Raw genomic sequence first — 26,107 nt, forward strand, 5'->3', positions numbered from 1 at the left:
TTGGTTAACATGCACTCAGGAATAGTCTAGCTAAATGGCAGTGATCCCTGCATAAACGAGTTTGAACCTAACAATCCAGTGATCAACAAATCCCATTAGTCACCTTCCACGACAAGCATGGGTTGTTGCTACTGGTCATAGCACTAAGTGAAGTATTGAATTACAAACACCAAAGAGTTCACAAAGAGTCACAGCAGATAAAGATAAACATACTGTGTTTTCATTGCAGACCTGGGTTACTTGTAGATTTAACAAAACAAATTCAATACACTCGTCTGATTCAAAACTCAGTTTTGCTCCTTTAAATGTACAGGTAACCTCTTGAAAACACAACATTTAACTCCTAAATGTACACATTCAATGCAGCATCTTTATATCTACTTGTCACCTAGCTGTTGAAAGAAAGAAACAGTATACTTCTTAATTTAATAAACTCTGCACAAGTGAGTTATTCTTCATCCAAACCTTCTCAGTATAAAACTCTTCATTTCTTCATTTAGTCTGTAAAACCTACTGGTCACCTACTGGTATTCTTCACAAAAACACTGTACAGTGAAACCTGTCAACACCAGCCCCTGTCTAATCTGGTACACTGTCAAAGTCGTCATAAAATTTTGGTCCTTCCATTTTATAACAATATTATGATCATAAACACATTGTCTGATCCAGTACCTGTCTGTTCTGTATTCAGGCACGACTTTCCAGTCCTAATAAGCAACCAAACCGGCATTTATTTCTGTCCTGTGGGGTGCCGGTTTAGACAGGTTTGACTCTATGTATACATGGTAACTGACCTGCCTGGCCTGGTACTGTAGAGTCACCATGCCAATGAAGATCTGGTTGCTCTGAGCTTGGTGACATCCAGGAATGTCATCAATAGACGACATACTCTCACTCTCCATCAAGGAGTCCACACTGAACGATCTCGATGACTTGGTCAAGAGAACAGAAGACTCGGGATCTTCACACTCAGATGTTCTACAGTCACAGAAAGAGTGATGAATATATAACACTTCCATTATACTCTCAAAACCTACAAATGACATCAATCAGTCACCTGGCATCATGGCATCAATCAGTCACCTGAGCAAGAGTCAGTAACTAATTGTACAGGTGTATGGAAATAGGTTATGGATATTATAAGCTGGAAGAATTTACGAATACTTTTTTTGGGATTATCTTAAATTATTTGATTTGAAAATACCCAATGATTCTAACAGTAACCATCAAACATGAAGTTGGTACACATTCCAAATCCTACAAGACTACAAGATACTGACTACAAGAAAGGAACCAAGCACTGTGTTGTAGAAAACGTCTCACAACTGCCCTTGCTGTGGTCCAAAGTCAAGGATGTTGAGTCACTAACTCTATCTGGCATTTGGTCACTTTTGCGGTAAACAAAACTTTGCCATTGACAAGACTCAGAAACAGAATAATGTTGCCGTAAAATGCTGAGGGTCAGGCACAGTACAGAGAAACAAACATACAATGCTGAAAGGGATTGAACTGAACCAAGGGAAACAGATGTTTTCCTTTCATTCATCCACCAGAATACACCCATTGCTATGGGTATATAGGCAGATGGGTTTTAAAATCTCATACATTTCAAAGTCACAGCTGATAACTGCATTAGTCAGATCAACATTGTCAGTGTATTGTTAGACATATTGCTGAGGGGCAAAGACGTCCAGCTCCAGTCGGGGGTTGACAAATACAAAACATATAGCTTCCATTATCGGGCAGACATTTATACAGAAGCTCAGCTATCATTCACATTTTCAATGAATGTGCATTGTGGGGGGATGTTTACTAGGGTTTATTGTTTTGTTTCAGCTTTGGTGTATTAAATGTTCAGACATAATTCTTTTGACTTTTCATTTATTCTGTACATGGGGAATACGAACTGCCTCATTCCCACGAACCCCACCTTCCCCTCCATAGACAAGCACCATCCGCTAGACCATGGATGTAGTATGCTGAAGATAGGGAGACAAAGGAAGGACATGCTAGTACCTATTTGATCTGCCAGAGTTGAGAAGACGGACAAATTTATCCGGCAGCTCAATGTACATGTTCTCCAGTAATGGGGAGATGTTCTGTGCGAGGGGGCGGTAGGAGAACGCTGTACAGTAGGCTGCCATGCTGTTCCTGTGGTAGAAATCAACAATCTTCTTTCTGAAACACATGTTCAGCCACACTGATAGTATGAAGCATCATTTACATAATCCTAAGACATAATGCGTATTTATCAAATTACTTTATCAGATGAACTATTTCACACGGGAGAACTTCATGTTAACCCTGGTCATAGAGTTATCTCCCTTAGACTCACAAGCATGTGCCTGATGTTGACTAAAGGATGCACCTATGGTAATATTATTGTTCAACATTTTAGAAAGAGTAAAACTGGCCTGGTGCTCCTTTCACAAAGCAGCCTATTTGGCAGCAGCAGGTTATTTGGTTAATATCAGTTCTTTTCTTTGAAGACCAACAAAACTTGACATTTACAATAAAATTAAGATTCAAAATAGGCACACTAAACCCATCATTTATAACGATAATGAGTGAGTGAGTTTGGTTTTAATGCCACTTTTAGCAACATTCCAGCAATACTATAGCAGGGACACAAGAAATGGGCTTCACACATTGCACCCACGAGTGGAATCAAACCCAGGTCTTTGGCGTGACAAGTGAACACTTTAACTACAGGGCTACGACACCGCCTCACAACTCTAATGAACAAATACAGATGTGCCAATGGGGCAATCACTTGTGAAACATTAGACACTGAGAATAGCTTATACCTCTGGTCCAGACTACCTACTTATCATTCTCTGTGAGGACACACAGGTCATTGCCTGTCCAGTAGTCAGTGCAACAGTCCAGCACAATGTCCGCTGTGCCTTGGGTCAACAGCTGACACATTCCTGCAATACAAGCAACACACTGACTTGTACACTGAAACTGCTCCCAAAAATTCCCCTTACCATCCTGGAAATAAAATCTAGTTTCAATTATTTATACCTTGTATCCAGCAACTCATTATGAGCAATACTGGACTGACGATATGTACTGTGGCTTACATCTCCTCCTGTCCTTCGACTCTAAACAGTATCATTCCCTGCCAAGCCCTTTAACTTATAGGGCCTTCTGCTTCAACTAGACAATACTGAATTTAAAGGTGCAGATCTAGGAGAGACTATTGTTCAGAAGAAGTATTTTTATTGTTACTGAGTTGAAAATCACGAAAGTGAAGTTGGCAAAAAGATATCACTTAATAAGAAATAGCAAGGGTTAAGGGTATTTATTAAAATAGAGTGAGTTTAGTTTTACACTGAACTCAGCAATCTTCTAGCTATATGGCGGCGGTCTGTAAATAATAGAGTCTGGACCAGACTGTCCACTGATCAACAACATGAGCATCGATCTTCACAATTGGGAACCGATGACATATGTCAACCGAGTCAGCGAGTCTGACCACCCAATCCTGTTAGTCACCTCTTACAAGAAACATAGTCGCCTTTTATGGCAAGCATGGGTTGCTGAAGGCCTATTCTAGCCTAGGACCTTCATGGGTCAATTAAAATAGAAGGAAGACTTAATACACTGAATGATTAACCTAACCAGATACTAACAGACATCAGCAGAGATAGATAAGATCCATGCTATCAAGCTACAGTTAGCAACATCTCAGCTGACAGTTATAGTTAAAATGGATAGGATTATTAAACCACTTGCATGTTATCAGAAATGACCCGGCCACTTAACCTGATATTTGTTACCTTGTTGCCTTTTTTGAGTATGTGTGTATACAGAAAGAATCCTTGGGGTACATTTCTGTAGTAACTGTATCATGAACCACAGCAGCATCTGTTACAGTTAGTAACCAAGGGAAACCAACCTGACGTTTTATCTCTTGTGACCACGGACACCATGTTGGGCATTGGGATTTTGTGTTGGATGAACGACTTGGCTCGGTTCACTCTCTCTTTGGCAGACTCCTCGTCAGGCTGCAACAGTTGACAAGGCAATGTGGTCATTACCAGGTCATGTTATTAACAATGAGGATCTCATATTCGCTACATAGTAGCATATGATATTAACCTCACATTGTAAACTAGAATCAGAACTGCATAGGGTTTGAATGAAGCAAGGTACTGGTACATCTGATATAGTTTGTGGTTTATTTCCATTGCATCCATTAGGTGTGTACAAACATAGTGTGATTTGCAGGGATGAGAATGGGTATGAGTGACAAAAGAGGAATATGGGCTAGGCCTCTTTGGAGTCGTGTTAACTGAGACAATATAATAGATGTTATGAACAATAAGAGAAGTCTTTGAATGTCATTTAGAAGTGAAAATACATAAGAATGAAGATTTTTATGGATATCAACTTCTTTATGAGAGAACACAACGTTTCGGAGTTAATGCTTACTCCTTCATCAGGCTGATGAAGGAGTAAGCATTAACTCCGAAACGTTGTGTTCTCTCATAAAGAAGTTGATATCCATAAAAATCTTCATTCCTAACAATAAGAGAGCACGGAATTCGGCGGATTTGCGGAAAAGGTTCATTCCTGGATTTGTTTCGAGAAAATCTCACCACTTGTCTGTACATGCCAAGGCACTCATCATGACTGAACCCGCGAAGGGCTTGGTGAGAGAAGCCAATCTCCTTTGCCAGATCACACATACACCTGAAGACAAGAGAAAATATGTTCAAAATTGAGATCAAAAGATAAAGGCATCCCTGTCTTGATGTTGGGACCTGCTAATTGAATGCACTCAGTACTACATGTATATAAAACCTTAAGATTGCAATGGACTCAAGTGCCATCACCATCATCATCACATTAGGTCATATTTGATTAAAGTCTGCATGTAAACAGGTTACTGTCAATATGAGAACATTATAATGTTTTGACAGTTTCAAGGACAGAGAGAATCTCAGAGATTATAGGTTTCTGTAAGGTTTCAATATATACTCTGCACTGTGTACACCAGGATATGAAACCAAAAATTTTAGCCAGGCCACAGGCCTAAAATGTAGATGTAAAACTTTCCAGCCCTGACCAAAACTTACCCATATGCAAATAATTTAGGTTTGACAAGTGATGTAGTTTATCATCTAACAGGAATTCATCATCCATTTTTATGAGTGAATTGATGATGATTTATTATCCTGAAATTTGATGAATATCACCATGCATATATCTAAATTTTAACGTGACTGTCGGGCAGGTGAATTTGAGAATTTGACCATCTGTAGGGACAGCGAAAATAACATTAATCCATCCTAGGTGGTGGGGCAGGCAGGTATTTCAAACGGTTGTATACACCGTATGAGACTCTCCACTGTAACTGCAGTGCATACTTCCAGACAGTACTGACCTTCTGTTGACCACTGCAACTGTCTCATCATGTTCCAGCGCAGCACAGGCAACATGGTCACTGAACTGAGTGTACCATTCCTCTGTGGCCAGATTGCATGTGTTCAGAAGGATGTTCAAGCCCTGTAACAGAGAGGATCACACCCAATCAAAGTTACTGTGAAAACCTTTATCAAAGGGACATTCTGGGAGCAAAATCAAATTCTGCTTCTATGACATATGACATGATGCTTTCAGAAGATGCAGAACTTTGCAAGTGATCATGTCCCTTAGCAGTAATAGGATTTGCTGGAGTGAGTGAGTATTCCAGAAATATTAGAGACAGGGACACCTGAAATGGGCTTGACACATTATCTTACCTCACAATTTTCTGACTCGCTAAGCGCTCTTCTATTATTTTCAATGTACCCCACTTACAAGCAAGTACATTTCAATGTCCCCCGCTGACAATGGCAACTTATTCAGTACTTCGTGGTAGTACTTCTTTTTCTCCAATAACATTGAATCACACATGATGCACAGAAATTATGGATATTTTGCGAATGCAATTTGATGGAAGGAAGATAACTCTCAAATAATTTTTTATGTGTTGTCTTCAAAATATAGGGAAAAGATTTGTCTCACATTCCAATACATACATTTTGACAAAAAAATTCAAACATGATAACGTGGTACCTGTGAATATTAAGAATGGGAATTACACTGTGGCGGTTTTACCAAGACAAAACCTGCATGAGAATACAGCAAACTGCAAGAATCATTTGATTCACACAGGTAGTACGATCTGATACCCATGCTTCAACAGTTCAAATTTAACACTGAGGTGTTCAGTAAGATAAATACGTTGTTCACTGATCCCTCGGGGCCCGTAGGTTGAGGTACCCTTGATGTTTATGTTCCCAAACATGTAAACAAACATCGAGGGTACATCAACCCATGCCCCCCCATCCTCCCATCCCCCGTGGGACCAGTGACTAACTTCTACTGTACCCATGTGGCGATTCGAACATGGGTCCTCAGCACTTTAACCCCTGGGCTACCCACTACCCCTATTGAATAACAAGAACTGTGTATATTTGTTTCAGTGTCTGTCAGACAGAACAAATGCTCAAAACACTGTTACGTAATTCAATGTTATACCATGTGCAACCCTTCATTTCACAATGATATTTCATTAAATAATCCCACATTTTAAGGTTTTGAATTGACCTGCCAGTAAAAAAAACAGTAATTGGATTTTAAAAAAATTAGTCACAAAGCACCTGAATGAATAATCCCATTTTCATTGTTTTATTGTTTATGCAAGCCCATGTTTTAAATGGTGCATAAAAGCCGATAATGTTTAAAATTAAATATTTGGAGGAATACTATGGCAACAAACCTATTATGCACCAGGAGTCCTTGCAATATTGAACACTCTCTTGTAAAAAACTAGGCAACCAAATGCAACATGAACTTTGAGGAATGCACTTTTACAAACACACACTGAAACTACACCTGACCTGACCCACATATTGTAATAACTTAGTTAATAAACCAAACCAGTCCAAACCAGTCACACTCAGGCCACACTGAATTTGTCTCTTGAAATTCCAACTTAAACCAGTGCACTGCAGTGCAATTCACTCCCATGTTCAGCCTGACCTGAACTCCAGTCAGAGTGCCCTGTCTGTACTAGTCTGTAACCATTTCATGCCACGAAATGATATCATAGCTTATGTAGGCCAATTCGCTACCTGTCTGTACTCTTCGCTAACTGTCAGTACTCTTTGCTACCTGTCTGTACCTTCTGCTACCTGTCTGCACTTCACAACCTGCTAACACACTTCATTGACATCACTGGAGCAAATACAGTTATAACTAATTTTGTAGCAGGTTGTGAAATGATTCTACATGATTTGTCTTTTTATGTGACCCAGTTATAATTGACTGAGTCCCTTTGAGTTTATTTGAGTTCATTTATTCAGTATTAGCTGAGTAAATGTGTCACATAAAAATCAATAGTTAACAATCAAATACTTAAATCAAGTCAAGGAATCTGGAGGAGAGTGACAGAGTGAACATCGCTTAACAACAGCATGTGGAAGGTGAAAAATCCACAGGTCTTTGAAGCCCCAGACCAATGCACTTATTAAGAAGACTAGATAATTCACTCAGTCCAACAGACAAGGCAATTTTACTTACTGGTGTTACAGAAATGTCTATATTTGGTCAAAATACCATTTGAACACAGAGCAGAAAGTTTAGTCTGATAAGTGAGTGGGTGAGTGAGTGAGTGAGTGAGTGAGTGAGTGAGTGAGTGAGTGTTACATTGCACTCAGCAATATTCCAGCTATTTGATGGCAGTCTGTAAAGATTGAGTGAGTGAGTGAGTGAGTGAGTGAGTGAGTGAGTGAGTGAGTGAGTGAGTGAGTGAGTGAGTGAGTGAGTGCAGTTTTACACTGCACTCTGCAATATTCCGGTTATATGATGGCAGTCTGTAAATAATCGAATCTAGTCCAAAAATTCCAGAGATCAACAGCATGAGTATCAATCTACACAATTGGCATACAATGTCATGACTGGTCATGTCAAACCATATGACATCACCATGCTTGATTGTTGAAGACTACAAAATAACATGTCATTGTTGATGACACCACAAATTGATGACATGACGTCACCAGAACAATACTCTTCTTCTTCTGTTCCCTTGACAGAAAGCTGTTTGTCCCTATCAAAGGCTTATGATAACCAATATTAGTTCACAAATGACAGATAATCAGTTACAACTCGTAATTCACAAAGACATCAAGCAGGTGTTCAGCATGCAGTCAATGGGGAAGTCCTTCCTGTCTGTGAATGACACAGCTGCAACATCTTCCCCCTCCACACTCCCCTCCCTGACTTGTCACCACTGTCACCAATCAATTACACGGCAATCAATCCCACCCTTGTATCAACATCACACCATACACCGTCCTGCTACAAATAAACCTCAGGCATCATGAGAACAATGACCACTTGACCGAGTTCTAGTCAAAAGCCTTGCACTAAGTCAACAGTGGGGCACTGTGAGGAGGCAGAAAGGCCTGGATTTCCCCCTGTGTGTACTGAAGGGACCCTGTGACAGCCTGGTCATGACCTGATCTGCACTGAAAGTGCCCTAGCGTGTACCAGTAATCTGTGGCTGCACTCCCTGCTCCAAGTTCAGCAATCACCACAGTGCTAAATCAATACTGTGACACTGTCATAGTAACAGATAGCCTCGTGTTAGTGGGCAGAGTGGCACATATTGGTAATGGAGAGACGTGTCCTGTAATGGCATGTAATTATAGAAATCAGGCAGTTCCTGCTCATAAAACTGTCAGTGTGGCTATAATAACATTTATCTACCAGTGGTATCACTGAACATGCTGAAGTTATGATGATGAAGTATGTGATAAACATGATATTGTATCAACCAGGGTGACATGATTTGAAGACAAATGGAACTTAATGATACTGGTTAGAAGTTTGTGAGTGTCCCAGCCAGACTACATTCTGATTGGTTTTGCCTTGTGAATTGATGATTTTTTGTTCAACATGATTGTCTGATTTGCCCTCTCGAGTATATGCATTATATTTTGATCATCCTCTCCAAATGTATATTTGACACATACACATGTGAAAGTTATGTTTAATTTTCTTGACTGACCCTTGACAAAGGCCAAATGTATGCTTCAGTTTTTCAACTGACCAAAACATATGTAACAGAAGATTACTGTAATTTTCTTGATCAAACCAAACAAATGCCAAAATAACATTTAATTTTCTTGACCAAAACAAACATGTGACAAATTTTGTACATTTTCTTGACAGACCAAAACCTAACCAAAATGCATCAATATTTATTTTTCTGGATTGACCCAAACAGACGCCACATACATCTAGGATGACCTCTTGACCCACCAAAACACATGGCCAATCTCTACAATTTTCTTGACCGATGCTTGTTAATTATTTCTTTTGAATAAATCAACAAGAAATTTTTACAGTGTCATAAATCAAAATTTACGATAACAGAAGCAGAATAATACACCAATGTTTCTTTCCTAACAGCTATAGTGATCATCAATGTTCTAAACTATCGTAATCAAGGGGTTTGGGGGAGTTGTAGTTTGTTGAACAGACCCTGAAGCAAATATATCTAAGAAGGCCCATGCCCGTCTAGAAAATGTGGCAAGTCTAGATTTCCTTAGCTTCTGAAAATAAAGAAAGTCTCAGGGCTCCATTTCATTACATTACTTTTTTTTAATGTGAACTTTTTCCAGTAAAATATGTACATTTCAGAGACTAGTTGTTAGTCTTGGGGAGTTGAGGGGCTCAGGAAAGGGTCAGTACTAGGTGGGACTATTGAGGGGAACCAACCACTGCAACATACTACTGTGACAGTATAGACTAAGGCGACTAACTATTGCAATATATTTTTTCTCCATGAATTGTCTCACTTGAAGTCATTTCCCAAATGAATGAATACTTTACATGAAATAAAAACAAGCTGAAGTAGTTTCAGTCTCTTTCAATAACTTGACACCTAGATCAGGTAAACAGTTCACAGGTAACAGTGAGTGAGTGAGTGAGTGAGTGAGTGAGTGAGTGAGTGAGTGAGTGAGTGAGTGAATTTGGTTTCACGCTGCTTTCAGCAATATTCCAGCGATATCACGGCAGGGGATACCAGAAAATGGGCCTCGAACATTATACCCATGTTCACAGGTAACAGGGCTGGATAAATCAAAATCAAAGCAAACAAGTCTGGTACTTCCTGTATATTTTGCGCTGTGCATTTATTAACAGTCAATTACTAAACTATCAACAATCACACATACTATCAATACATAAATAGTTTTTCTTCCTACCATCCATTCTACAACAGCATCTATCGACACCTCAATGCACCATTACATGCCTAGTCACTACACAAGAAAGGCGTAACTTTAAGAGTTAACAACATCTATTCCTTACTGTCTATCCACTGCCATCTGACCAGTGAAAAGGTCATTTATAGATACACCTGGAAAGCAATTGAGCACCCCCACTATTTTCAGGATGATGAGAAACAAAACTTAATGTAACTCTCTCACTATTCCAAATATAGTGGAACCTTAGTGACTGTGAAACATACGATCTGTTGGCAAATGAAAAACAAGAAAATGATTCCAATTTGTATTGTTTCAATAGAGTAACCAATGTGATTTGGTCACTACTGATTTTTGATGAAAACAGTCACTGAACAAGTATGGTCGTAGCATTGTCAATGGCTGACTATCACAAGAATATATGCACAAGGAATGTCACATGTTGACGTCTGATGTGTCTGGCATCAGTATCCAGAGTGTCCCTTGGTGCTTGGATGACAGCTTGAATCCTCCTCCTCATGCTACTATTAAACCTTCTGATAAGATCAAGTGGCAACTGCCGCCATTCTTCATGCAAAGCAGCTTCCAACTGAGCAAGATTCTGGAGAGGGGGTTCTCTCAATCTCACATGATGTCCAAGAAAGTCCCATTCATGTTTAACGATGGTTAACAGTTGTTCTACTATCATGAAATATATCAGGGGGTGCTTAATTAAGTTCCAGGTGTATATATACATTACATAAAACAATCAGAGACTATGAGCTCCTTTTCAGCTCTGCAATGGGACATTAGGGTTCCTTTTCATACTAGACTTCTTTTATTAACTTACCTTCACATTAATTTATTTGACTAAAACTTGATTCTAATTAGTAGACAAGGATATAAATACCCTAGCCTTGCTCCTAGCAAAGCTAAGCATGGAGATATAGCAATTCTATCCTCTAAACAGTCAAGCCAAGAAAAAGGGACAGTACAGGTCCCCAGTCTGTTATTTCTATTTGTTACAGAAATTATCATTTAAACTACTAATTATTACCTTCGAGCCTTGTTCAAGTCTATGTACATCCCTGATTAAACACAATGGAAGTACTGCAGACTAAGAGTCAGTCAAGAAGCCATTAACTGTAACTAAAAATATGATCACTACCTACAGCCTTGCCACACATTCACTTGAACTAAATCTTACATAAACTTACAACATATTAGGTACAGCCCAAGCTATCTGGCATACCTCTCACTTGGACTGGACTAGAGAAACCAATGGACTCTCCCTGCAAAAATCAGGCTTTCAGAGCGAATGCATTATCACATCTCGCCAGTGATCTAGATCTGCTTGACATGACCTCAAATTCCAGTAGTATTTGTAGTTCTCCCCATAAGGAGTGATAAGTGCCAAAGTGTCGCTATCAGGTCACCACACAAACATCTGACATGGAAGTCATGTCTTGATAATCGCTGGTGTAATTACATAACGGGTCTGCATGTGTTGGTGTGACCTGCAGTGATATGTAGGCCACTTGACATGACATTTTAGTCCTGGAGGTCTGCAGTGCAAATAGCCCCACTGCAGTAGCTAAAGTGAGGGAAATGTCACCAGTCGATCAACTGATAATGAGCTACCATGCCATTTGTCAATAATACGACTTTGTTGTGTAACGGCTCTGCCAGTTCTTTTTAATAATCCTGCTGAGGTTTTTTTTCGTGCAAACCAATCTTTTTATGGATTTTTTTAAACTCAAATGGCAGACTGTCCCGGACTCACTTAATGCTTCAGTAGCATGTTCTTGTTACAGATTTCAAGGCAAATAGCTTTCCAGGACAGATGTTTTTTATATTTTTTTTCAGTTCTTTGAAAGTCAGTACCTGAACGTGACGTGTACATCAGGCACTTGAGGTGAACATCAGGCAATAGCAATGTGCTTATAAGATACAATGAAAGTCTAATTCCAAAGTTCAGGGCAAAACAAATTGTCAAATATAAAATAAATTAGTGTCTAAAAGAAAATATTAATAATAATGAGGCCGCTAATAAAGCACTAAATTCCACGCTGCGAAGGCATGGACATATATCATTATCCCTGGTAAGCTAAGCTGCCTGAGGTGCAAGTTGCTGAATACATATTATCATATGAGTTATCCCATCAGGTACCCAATTTCTACAGGGTAAACAGAAGCAGTTTTTCACAAACACACTTTACCTGACATTTATCATGTGAGCCTCATTGTGGGGCAGGGTAGGACAGATGGTAGTCTTAGAAACTATTACACATAAGATATTTCTTTAAACTAAACAATATGGACATGTTTCACTTTCATTTCAAACCTCAAGATGTAAAAACAGACCATACCTGCGCTCCCAGTGCAAAGTGGCAGTTCGCTGCTAATGGCAGTATTGTGACTTACCAAGGGTTTCAATGAGTTTAGGTGTCTCTTCCAGGATGGATCATCAAAATGTAGCCCAAACGTACTCTGAAATGTATGGAAAACATTATGAGATTTATACTTCACTTCAGAGCCATACAAGACTTTAATGAAATTCCTAATAATCACATGATTTTTATATACTATTCCAAAAGTTACGAGATATTGGAGTTACAAGATTGATAAATGTAAATGATGAAGCCAAGTAGGAAACAGATGATGAAGAGAAATTAAAGGAAAATGTAACCATTTATTTTTCATTCCTTTGGAAATGTTTTATCTGTATGAATATATATACCTTTTTCTCATATGTACTGGCATTGAATGGAATATCACCTGCTCTTTTTAATGCTCTATATATAAACTACAAAAGGCAGAACATTTAATGCCTGAACAACACACAGCAAAAACAAAGAGTTATTTTTCCTGTATACAATCAATATATCTTGCTAATAATAAACATTAACTGCCTGAAAACATTTATTGAATTTGTCACTTTAAAACATATTGATCAATATTAACGTTTTTTTTATTTCTTCAAACTTTCCTTAGTACAGGTGATTGTGAAAAGATTTCTCGAAGCAAGAAATGTTAATGTCAATAAACAGTTGTGATAACACAATTTAGGAGCCTGTAGAGACATCATCAATTGTTCACCAGTCAGATAACATACAAAATAAGGAGGTTTGGTATATTATCCGAGTGACTTTATCTAGCTATACAACTTGTGACAATACTTCTTTGAGTGTCATATAAAAGCTGGCATGATGAACAGTGGGCCTATGAGTTCTATGACTATACAAGTCACAGCTTTACTTTTGAATGTCCCTTCAAACACATTTATTTTGCACTTGATCAGAATGTACAAATGTAGCCACCTGACTACAGAAGCATCCCAAGTCTCTTAAAACTATCGCATTTGCCTGCTTGTAAGCAAAAGATGTTTTATGTCGGTTTAAAGGTTCATAGAAAATATGCTAGAAACATAAAATAGATAATGAATTTATTTTGACACCTCATAGTCCTGACTTAGATAACACAGTTACCTTTTGGTTTTTATGATATTTGGAGCCATCAAAATTAGTTAATAAATGTATAACAATCAGAATAAGTATATGAATGTATATAAAGTATAAAAATCCTCATTTGTGTTTTGACCTACATATAGACACTAGCATCAAAACAATGTGAGGAAACGAAATTCACAATTTCATAAACTTAGTGATGTCATTGTCAATTCAATGATAAAGCACTGAGTGGCATTCAAGATGCATGATCAAGTTCAATAAATACTTGGTCAGTTTGACAAGACTCAGCTTTGTTTTAACCTCTCGAAGTGAATGAAAGAGTTAGGTTTTGCACCACTTTTAGCAATATTCCAGCGAAATCAAATCAATCGAAACCAGAAATGGGTTTCATATATTACTGTGACAAGCGCTTTAATCACAAGGCTACCTAACAGTCCCTTTCATGTCTCAGTGGTCAAATTACCTGTGAACACACCAAACAATACAACCACAAAACCAAAGACGAAATAATGCATTGATGAATGAGATCTAATTCTTAATATTCACATATACTGGAAAAAACAGTTAGGGATATATATAAATTTTGAAATTCTGAATAATGATCTACTTTTCATTGACACACTGATAAAATATCAATCCTAAAAAGACCAATATCCTAAACTCTTTTCATCCAGTATATTATACTTACTTAATCAATAATCAACTGACACGTAAACTATTTCCATCTGTTTGCATTCAGAATTGTGTATTTATGTATCACAATCTAACTTCGTTAAAATTTAAAAGTGGCAGTCTTTCATTCACAAAGGGAGATAATTTAGATGATACAAGCTGTGATGTGATGTAATACATGAGAAACACCAGTAGTGGTTATTGTTTGTTTGCTTTTTGGTTAACACTATACTCAGCAAATATGTTGAGAATTGTCTCAAGTATCTTGGGTCTTCGGTAATACCAAATCCAAATTATCATTTCATACTTTTATGATACCAGGTGTAAAGATAACCTTGAATTCTTAATGCATACCATCATTATGCTTTTAAGAGCAGACCACTAAATACAAAACTTAAAATTTTATTTTTGTTTTAATATTCACTCTCCAGCAAGCACCTGTGGGAAACAAAAATAGTTACAGTTCATTTTTTTCTAAACCAGCTTACTAAAGCACAAGTAAACGGAAGAATCTAATTATTGTCACATTCTCTTGAACACCCTATCCAAATTTATAAAGAAACTTCTATGGCAGACCCTGAAACAAATATATCCAAGAAAGACCAAGTCTAGATTCTTTACGTCGCAAGTCTACTTTTAATTTCACTGTGAACTGGTTTGGTTTTTTTTCTGTCAAAAACATTTTCACTACAGCGACTAACTGTCCATCCAGTACATCATCATCAAGGTATTTTATGGCTCTTGTTTCACTTAGTTCAGAGATATCTATAGACCTACAAATATCTTACAGGAATGTTGAGGAAACATTCAAAACAACATGTGTAGAGGCGGCTTAAAGGATAGAAGCCATAAGATAATTATTATCTTTCCTTTATCAACTATTTCAAAATGATATTTTCTAACTAATATACCTTGAGTAAATCCTGCTGAACCTCCTAAACTACATTTAAGGACAGAGATATAATGACTTTAAGTTGGATAGTACTAATTATTCTCTAAATCATATGATGCATGCGTTTTGTAAAATTTTCACATTACATCACTTCTGAACATTGATTTCCTACTACACACTGCAGTCAGGGGTTTAGAGATACAATCAAGATTAATGCACATCATAAGGTTGCGTTGCTTCTGTCAATCAGACATAGACATGGCTCTGATAATTAGGGTACATAAAAAACAGAATGAGTAAGTTCAGTTTTATGTCGCACTCAGCAATATTCCAGACATATGGCAGCAGTCTGTAAACAATCGAGTCTGGACCAGACGTTCCAGTGATCAACAACATGAGCATTGATCTGCACAACTGGGAACCGGTGACGTGTCAACCAAGTCAGAGCGCCTGACCACCCGATCCCACTGGTCGCCTCCTACAAGCATAGTCACCTTTTAGCCTTTTAGCAAGCAGGGGTTACTGAAGGCCTATTCTACCCTGGGACTTTCACAGGTAACACAAAAATGACCCAAGTTGTCCCTACTAAAGCCTTTCATTCTTGAACTGTTTGTTTATAAGGGTGTCTGCTATGAAGATAGATTTGTTATACATCCATGATGTATCATGCAGTTCTTCCAAAAAGGCTATTAGACTTGCACAAGTCTCTAAGGCAATAATTAATAGTTTAAATGATACCTTTAAAAATATAAATATATCGCTAACAAACTGGCATCCTGCTGGTTTATCTAGACTTGCATATCTTTAAAGGATAAAATTACTATATATAGATGGGCTTAGCCTTTAGTACAGCCTTGCAGCAAGGCTGCAAGGCAACACTCAAGACTTCAATACACAGTTTATTTTACCACTGTGAGTATAACATGGATACCCTGCCACATGTAATAAACAGCAGTCCTTGTTTTATCTCCTTAATTCCAAATGCCAAGCTGGGACAGAGCAAAAATCATATTTAAACAATGTTTGGTATGAAGCCTCCTGCGACTGAACTGTTGATGTCTGCTCTCTAAGGAGCTGCTATATCCACAGCACCACCTTGATGGGAGGTCACACCTGCACTGGGTCATAATAACCTTAACCATGGCTCATAAACAAACAAACCAATACTACAATACAAAGGACCGGGAATTAACACTTGAACATAGAGTACATCCGCACTTTTGTCTCATTCACAGATGACCTATCCCCTCTGACCGACTTCCTCATAAGCTGGCCCTGATAGAGTAGGGTTGGGATAGTCTATTTCGCTTACCTTCCTTTCAGGAAGGGAGGTCAGACTTAGGACGTCTGGACTTGCCAGACATTTAATACAGCACTTATCACATTGGTAAGATCAATGCCAGACATTGCTTCCTGCTTCATTGCTTATCACCTAACAGAACACCATTTGTCCTTCAATGCTTCATTTCAATGACAACTGACAGTGTCCTTCCCCCTCAACAAAATGAATTCAACCAACATTATTCTGGAAGTCTGGGTTAATCCTGGAGAAGGCCTGCTGTCTGTCACCTGTATTTGCCTCCAAGTGGAAGAATCCATTCAGAATAGGGGAAGTGGAGAGACATAGTGTCCCACAGTCTAAATCGATAATGAGATTATTGGGGCAATCATATTTCTGGCACACTTTCTTTATTTAACAATTCCCATTTTAGACTGGGGGTGACAGTAATTTCTTGCTGCTGCAGAGGGTAGTCAATGAAGTTGGACTGGCCCATTGTACACAGGAAGGGAAACCCTGACTCAGCAGTATATTTGGACTGTTAAAGAGCTTTCCATTGTATCTGGTTAATTAATGCCTGTTGAGGGAAAATGTGACAATTTATTCACTCCTTGTGGAATTGTTTAATCTACATGCATACATATTACTTTTTCTCATATGCATTGGCATTGGCTAGTGGTATGCTTGCAAAATGGAATATCCCCTAGTTTTTGATTGGTTTATATATCATAAAAATTGTCGTCCATCTTCTTCATAAAACTTGTCATGATAAAAGATAAACTCCTGTTAAAACACCCTACATATAGAGTATTCAATACTTTTTGCTCCAGTGAAATTCCCCTGCTGAAATAGAACCATCTTATAATCTAATACACAACCAATTACAATCACTCTCTCTGACAAAAGCATCCTCATGCCCTTCATCATCCCTGTCAGTCACTCTCACTACCACAGCCCTCCTCCTTCATCATTACCACCCACCAAAACCTAAGCACAGCTGCAATTCCTGGCCAACAAACTACTACCTCCAAACATCACTACCAAACCCTGTCACTATATCACCCCACCCCTCGTCACCACTTCCCTCCTGATGTCATCTCCTCCAACCCTTAACACTACCACCTCCACCCCTCATCACCACTTCCCCACCCCGATGTCATCAGTACCAACCTGTCACTATCACCCTACCCCTCATCACCACTACCCTCCCAATGTCATCACTACCAAATCTTGTCACTATCATCCCCATCCCTCATCACCACTTTCCTCCTGACTTCATCTCTACCAACCCTTGTCACTACCACTTCCATCCCTAATCACCACTTCCCTCCCGACGTCATCACTACCAACCCGTCACCATCACCCTACCCCTCATCACCACTACCCTCCTGATGTCATTACTACCAACCTGTCACTATCATCCCCCATCCTTTATCACCACTACCCTCTAAACATCATCACTACCAACCCTTGTCCCCTGGTCATTATCACCCCTCCCCTCATCACCACTACACTCCTGACATCATCACTACCAACCCTAATCAGCAAATCACTGTTCAGCTGTCCCATCCCTCATCACCACTTTATTGCCCAGCCTAATCAGTATACGGCCTTCCCATCCCTCATCACCACTGCATTAGCCAAACCAAATTACCAGTCATCACCCTAAACCTAATCAGAACTGTTTTCCCACCCCTCATCACTACAAACCCCAAAACCTCATCACTACTATACTCCTGACATCATTACCATATCCCTACCAGGCACATTATCATTGTAAGTAATCATTAAAATTATCTCCCACTGAGAAAGTATCACCAACCAATGGTATGTTCCAAAAGAATAACTCAATGGACTAACCCAATGGTCTGATATCCTACTGTTGCCTGCTCTCATTTCTAGTGTCAGCACGATTGACACCATTGATCAACTGCACCAACAATGTCGATCACACCAAGATGACCCTACATAAATGTCAGTCAGTCATACGTGGGTGTTAACATGTGGGTGAACTGCACGTTGCAAGTGAACTACTTTCATCATTTAAATGTGTGACTTGGTGCATAGAAAATCAGTAAATTAATTTCCCTTTGGAGTACACACTTCATTTTTACACTGACTGGCTTGCTGACAGAATGGAATAAATTTTAACTGTAACCTCAAACGCTGTATCAGAATATGTTGACTCACTTTTCGATTCTCGAAAACAAGATGTTTTTCCATGGTCATTGTATAAAGTTTTTGAATACATGGTTACTAAGCAACTCCAATTTCAAAATTCCAGTTCATAAAACTGTAACTTTTTTCCTTTACAAAAGATAAAATATTCTCTTTTCACAAATATCATCATAAATATAGACAAAAGAAAAACACCGACTGAAGATTTTAATCAACAAAATTCATTTTCAAAGTATTCTCAGTGCTATTATACAAAGGAACTTTTTACCATTCTTGTTGTTTTCCTTGTTGTCTTCTCTCAATAAATTGTATTTATATTTTTTATTGTGAAAAAATTAAAAGAAATAAACTGATGGTCCAACTGAGCCATGGCAATCTTTCTAAAACTAATCATACAAATTTTGGTATCTTCATAAAACAACAAATTTCTACATAAAGTTCCAAAATAGAAAAATGTCCTATTTTAATCTTGACTGCAAAACAGGCAAAAATACATACATTACAGTAACATTCTCAAGAGAAACATTTTCAAGATGGTAATTCAAAATTTAATGAGATGATCAACTCACATCAATACAATGATATAGATACTAATTGACAGTAATACATCCACCTCCTTAACCAATTAAGCGGATCCATTTCATACCTTGTTAACACAAGAGGTTCATACATTAAATATGTCATGATCAAAACCAAACAACCACAATCACCTCTTAAGTGAGCATAACAATGTCTTTTGTCCACATCATAAATTAATCAATATATCCAAGGCAAGCTGGTACTTGACCAACAGGCTATTTCCCCACAGATCAGCCTAGTGCTCTAGTTTCAATGTGTGGCATTCACAGCTTTCGCAAAGTAGCACTCATCTGAGGAGTTAGCCGAACCCTCACCCCTAGCCTAGCCGGCTGTTTTTGCTTGTGCACTAGTGTATTAAGGAGACAGTGACCCCTTTTCTAGGTTGTCTACCTCTGTTTAGTTGCCGACTCGGGTCAGCTGAGGTCGCCAGAGGACAGCAACCTTATCCACAGGTCATAACCAACTCACAGGTCAGAATGTCAGTCAATATATCCAGCCGACTTTTATACATCAGACCTAAAAAAAAATCGGCAAGTCAAGTGCCAGTTTTTAAACTGTGACAGGCTTTATCTGTTAAGATTTAAAATGTGTGTTAACTCCTCCCTTAAAGCTTTAGTTATATGTCATGGTGACATCAAACCTGGGAGAGATCATTAAAATAGGGGTTGGGTGAATCTGGTGCAGAGCGCGCCACTAAGTAACCCCCTAACCGAGTTAAAATGGACTTGCCCGCCCGTTTCATGTTTATTTATATCAGTTTTCTAGGCTGGTGAGAGTATGTGGGACAGTCTGCTCTAGACAGAGAGGACACTACTGACGTAGAAGCACACTGGTTGTGCCTGCAGTTCAACCTATAACAGTCTGGACAACCTATTTATTGGCGGAGTCAATTAGCACAGTCTCAGTCAACTTGAACTTTTTTGTTCCTTATGAGTGGTTGGGAGCGCAAAACTGCAGAAAGTGAAATGAGAAAACTTGGTTTAGGAAGTTTTACTTCTACTGTTTGCCACCTGTATTTTCCATACAATTATTTTAAACTTTAACTCGCATCATTACACTTTTGGTAATTAAGTTGTAACAGACAGCATATTATTTAAGAGGTGTTTGACCAAAAGGAGTATTTTGGGGTCTTTCCCTGAAGTGTGATTTTATGAGAATCTTTTACATGCAAGGAGTAGTCTTTCAATTTTTTTTTCATGTTAAACTTTGTAAGTATTCTACTACTCAACATAAAAAAACAAAAAAAAACAAACTTTTTAAAATATAAAAACATCCCACTTTAGAGATGTCAGAGTAAGAGCTAGAATAGTACAAATCACTTACAAAATAATTAATAGTTTAAATTATAACTTCTAAAGCATATAAATATCTCTCTAATGGACTGGCATCCTTGGGCTGTACTATCCCCTTATCTACACTTGCTTCTTTAATAAATTGTCTGGAGACAGGGCCTATGCAAGTGCATACTTTAAAAAAACACAAACACTCGTTTACTACACCTTATGCAAGATACACTTGTGTTCCTTAACTAACATTACAATTAAATGTATATCTGAAAGTGTCAAATAATCTGGAATTTCTGTAAAAAATACCTAAAATCTTGCATGCAGACAAGGTTAACAAAATAGCATTTGTATACACTTAAAATGAATATTTCTCCATGTTTATAGTCAGTTATACATTCCTATTTCTATTTTTGTTTGTTATTGTTAACTTGTACAAATCCAGCCTGAAGTAATTTGAACAGTACAGATATTTTTCATCTGAAACTCAATTTGTATAGAAGATTCAGTGATTTTATATCTTTGGTGAAAATATATGACCTTGTCCATCCCTAAAATACCTCCAATCACAAGATGCACCCCTATACCAGAAATGCAGCACCAACGCACCCCCACTGTAAAGTAGGCACGCCCGTAAGCTCGTGACAGCGAAGTCCAAACAACCAAAATGGCTGCCTGCGTACATCGCAACATGGCACGAAAAAAAACCATATAAATGCTGTGAAACAAGGGCAAAATTACTAATCGACATGGAAAATCACATGGAGGAAGAAAAAACCAGCAAGATATAATACCCCCACGGACGCCATGCCGCACTCACACACGACCCGGGCGAACCCACCCCGAAGTGAGAGAAAAAAACAACACGAGGTAGCAAAGTAAGTGCAGTTAAATGATTACTTACCTTAACACGCACACCTAAGGGATACAAACCATACCTACCCGTGAGGAAACAAATTTATTGAACCACAAAGTAGGTAAACTAAGCGAACCAAACACGTCCAAAAAGACGAACGCTAGAGGTAAAAGTGATCGCGCGAGTGGGGAAATCACGTCACTTCCGTGACTAAATTCGTAGATTACATGAGGTAGCCATCCAGGGAATGGCGAATCAACGACTGTCTGATCTCTTCTAGCGAAGCTTGAGGTAATATGCATAAGACCTATGGTAAGGTAAGTTAAAAATTACCTCCAATCACAAGATACAGGGGTGCAAATAACCCACTGCCTGATGTTCCAGTCCATTTTGTTCTTTTCAGTTGGGCAAGCAAATTTGCATGTCACTTTGTACCAGTGTCCAGTTGACTTTCCAGTATTAATCATTTTGCTTATTTAAATTTTTTTTTTAGTCATAGAATCTTTAAATTATCATTTTAACTTTCAAGTAACAGTTAATGCCTTATAGACAAGTGCATGTTTACTGTATTGATGTCAATAACTTAAGTCTCAAAAAAGGTATATAAATAACTTTGTCGGCACTTGTGCACATGCTTTTGGAATAACTATCCGTCTCTCTACACTCCTCGCACAGTGAACTCTGTCATTCAATGATAGCTTGTTAAACAATTTTTTTGTTATTCTTAGGACAAAATATCTGCAAAAACCTGACAGAGTTGGTATGATGTTTTGATTATGATGAGCGTTCCATTTAGTTTTTTAGGTTTTCGAGCTAAATATCAATTCATAGGTCTGCTTTAGAGCCAAACAGACTATAGAAGACATGGCAGACTAAATTACTGGCAGTGTTGGGTTTTCAACAAGTCGAGATTGAGAGATGGAAAGAGAGAGAGACACCCCTACAAGCACAAGATTAGTTCTGGCACATCCAGAACCAGGAATGAAATCAAAGATCATAGGTTTCTGACATGCTCAAGGGAAGTAACTCTTCACAGTGCATGGAAGTCATAAATGATCATATCACACTTATCGTCTTTAAAATACAATTCAGGGTAGCTACATACATTTCTCCCAGATATCTAAATACCCACTGATGTGGATTCCCTAAATATGTGCCCTTTAGACCTACTTCACAGGCCAAGTAATATTTTGTACAAAAACTGAATACATACATACTTCAAATCAGAAACAGTGTCCCTCGCGAGGATATTGCTGGAATATTGCTACAACCAGTGTAAAACTAAACTCACTCATTCTATATTAAGATGTGTCAATGTGGTTTAAAGAATCCAGAAGTCAAACCATGAAAATATAGCTGGACTTGGATGCTAATAAATGCTGTTAAGGTAAAGGTGTCCTTGAAATTTCTGCCTATAGTTTTCAATCTTGATGAAAAAGGATTTAGACACGATCTCATAAAGACACTAACATGTTAATTTCATAATAATATCAGTATACTACCGCATACAGTCAAACCCCGTTTTCACAGACTGGAAATCCTGCCTTCCGTATGATTTTTAGGCAAAATTCAGTTCCAATGATTCAAAGCCCACATGGAGAATTTTCAAACCATTCCCATAGCTAAATTTCCAATATACATTGTCAACATGTTCTGCTTGTTTGATCCGGTTAACCAGACACCTAACTATCCGGAAAAGTTCCAAGTGTACCGGAAACCAAAATGTCCAGATAAACAGGGTTTGACTATATGCAAGCAGGAAATATGTAATATGCTCCTGTCTTTCTTTACTCAAAACTGAAAAACATTTAATATACAACACATACATTCACTAACTGTTATATGGCATTTCAAACTGTCTTTCATTTAATAACTCAAACATCACCTCAGACATTTCTAAACTGCAATAACCTTGCAGAAGGTGGTTGGACAATAAAACAGTCACTGGGAGACACATCACACTGCATGCAGCTAAAATATTATAATTATGATGTATTTACCATAATAAGCACCCTGGTAACTGCGAAAACTGATGTAGAGATCACTTTATAAACCTTAAGGGGGTTTCTCATTATATATTGGGTCATCTCCTGTTTTCCCTGGATAACCACATTTGAGGTTTTTGTTTTGAGGGACAAGTTTTACTTTTCGCTAGAAAGACCTCTTCCCAGGTTTTACTTTTCATTAGTAAGACCGCTTGCCAGATTTTACTTTTCCTAACTTTATATGAACATCAACATTCAAATGATACATGAGTGTTTGAAATCAATTGAAAAATATCGGTCAAGATAAAACTCACAATACAATTGTTTTCTGAAGCAGGATTGGAACAGCAAATCTCACATCCATACGCAGACGCTTTACCGCACGGCCACTGGGCTGACGAAGGTGGTGGGGTTAAATTATATACTTATAGTTACTGCCACTACATTGATTTTATGCGCACTTCATTTATTGTTATGTAGCTTCATTAAATGATCATCTACATTGTAATTACCCATCATTGACGGTATATATGTTAGAGAAAACACATCTCCTCAGTTTGGTAGAAAATGTAAAACCATCACGGTCCGGAAATTCCTAACCCTCCGGTTCTACATTGCCTAACAAAACCTTGGAGGCGTGTTTTCTCCTACACCAATAAAATCATAAAAGAGTTCATGTCAGCAAATTGGGGTTTTATTAGCCAGTTGTATTTTCTGACAAAATGGAAAAATTACCACATACACTTCATGTTGTACTCAGTATTTTTAATGTATGGCAATGGTGCCTCTCAGAGCAGGGCAAACATGGTTCAAGATCATCACAAAGGTACACATTGGTATCAATGGTGTTCCAATCAGTTGAAACAATCAAAGAATGCTTGCTGTTACCATACAACCAATATAAACCAAACACAATTAATGGTGCTTGATTAGTGCTTGAAACACTTGACAGTGAAACATATGATAGAAGTTGTCAGGGTCTGAAAATGTGAATATTTCTTAGAAAACTCACTTCACTTTCTGCAAGGTTATGACAGAACATTTCTTGAAGAACAATTATATAATCTGCAATAACCTGAACAGAAAAATCTGAAAAATGGCGCTAACCAACTTTTTTTCAATAAATGATCATTGGTAATGAACCAATCATCATCTGCGAGATATCCACCAATTCCCTACATTAACTGTAATAAACAAAGTGCTGGTAGGACAATAGTGCAGAAATCACTTCTGCTGCATTGTCAACATTGTGAAGTCCATTGTTAAGGGCACAAAGAATTTATCAATGATAAAGGCCATACTGCATGATATACAGGGGCATCTACTGCAGCCATACTGCCATGCCAGACTACATGGAGCAGATTCATGTCCTTGTGATAGAGGCTACTGGGAACATAGTTCTATACTTTTACATGTTAATAGAAGATAGAAATAGTACGTTGAAACAACTTCGGTAAAGTATGTGTCCGAAATATATTTTTTTCGATTACATTACGCAAAATAGTTTACAATTCTACTTTTGTCAATAATATATAGTAATTTGAAATATGATAAATGTTTTTATACATTGTGAATGAAAAGTGACAGATCTAAAAAATGATTCATATGTCAGTCAGGTTCCGGTCTGCGGTGTTGAATGGGTTAATTATCCATGCCCCATCACTAAGTTTTTACTACTGTGATACACCATAGCCTCATGCCAAAATGCCACTCATTTGGGTCGAGGCTAAGTGAGGTGTCCAGCCAATGACAATAATCGCTAGGGTTGTTACTAAAAATAGACATGGAATTTCATAAGTCAACTCTTGCTAATCTGACACTTGTGGTTGCAGAGAAATATGTCAGATTAACGAGAATGTCAGTTCTTTTTCAGAAGAAGTCCTCCTTGGGGTACATATATAGCATTAAAATGTCCATTTAAAAATGCCTACGACAGTTGTAACAATATTGAATAAATATTTTACAAAACAAAAACTCGTTTTTGTCTTGTGAGACCACCCCTACAGGGCCCCCACCCGGGCCCCTTAACAGCCAAGAGCAGGTAACTCTCGCCGTGTACCTCATACCTCACTTTTCATGCTGTCGTCTTTGAGGACAGTCGTCCATCAGCAAGCTCTCATACTTAGAGAACCTACGAATTGAAGAGAAATGAGTGAGAAAGCTACGAAAACCGTATGTATGGTTCCTTTTTAACGCACGGGCGGTATTAGGAATGCATATTTCACTCTTTTTCATTCATGAAATGTTGTAACTTTCCGTGGCTACCGTGGTCTTCAGTCATGTGGCTGACAAGATGGCGGGCGGCACGTACCTGGTGGTTATTTCTTCTGCCTATTCTTTTAGGTGGTTTTAAATACAAACCGGATATTTGTATGGTTTTTTACCTTTCTTTTCCATGGTAAAGAAATCCTTATATGCTATTGTATGTTTTCATAAATAGCTTTCTTATTATTTAACGGTTAAATATCGCCAGTGCGTATTATTGTTTCTGTTAAATACTCATGTGTTTGTTGGATTAACGGGCCTTGCTATTAATCATAGCACGGTTCGGTTTTTTCCAGTTCAAGGTGTGTGCTACTTGTAACGCAAAACTCCCCCCGAGGGATAAGCATATTCTGTGCCTGCGTTGCTTGGCGGAGGAAGCTCACGACGAGCAAGGATGC

The 26,107-nt window shown here is 38.2% G+C and overlaps 1 protein-coding gene across 1 annotated transcript in view; it reads right to left on the reverse strand.

The window, feature by feature from the left end:
* Positions 1-26,107, reverse strand: part of LOC137283628 (endoplasmic reticulum magnesium-transporting P-type ATPase-like) — a 71,107-nt gene that overhangs the window by 19,408 nt on the left and 25,592 nt on the right. The window contains exons 12-18 of the mRNA XM_067815221.1: positions 12,675-12,740; positions 5,396-5,517; positions 4,608-4,701; positions 3,905-4,013; positions 2,828-2,930; positions 2,017-2,178; positions 795-978 (exon numbers count right to left, since the gene is read on the reverse strand). Of these exons, the coding sequence (XP_067671322.1) occupies positions 795-978; positions 2,017-2,178; positions 2,828-2,930; positions 3,905-4,013; positions 4,608-4,701; positions 5,396-5,517; positions 12,675-12,740 (840 nt within the window). The remainder of the gene's footprint in view (positions 1-794; positions 979-2,016; positions 2,179-2,827; positions 2,931-3,904; positions 4,014-4,607; positions 4,702-5,395; positions 5,518-12,674; positions 12,741-26,107) is intronic.

Source organism: Haliotis asinina, chromosome 5, assembly GCF_037392515.1.
Source record: "Haliotis asinina isolate JCU_RB_2024 chromosome 5, JCU_Hal_asi_v2, whole genome shotgun sequence".
Lineage (NCBI taxonomy): Eukaryota > Metazoa > Mollusca > Gastropoda > Lepetellida > Haliotidae > Haliotis > Haliotis asinina.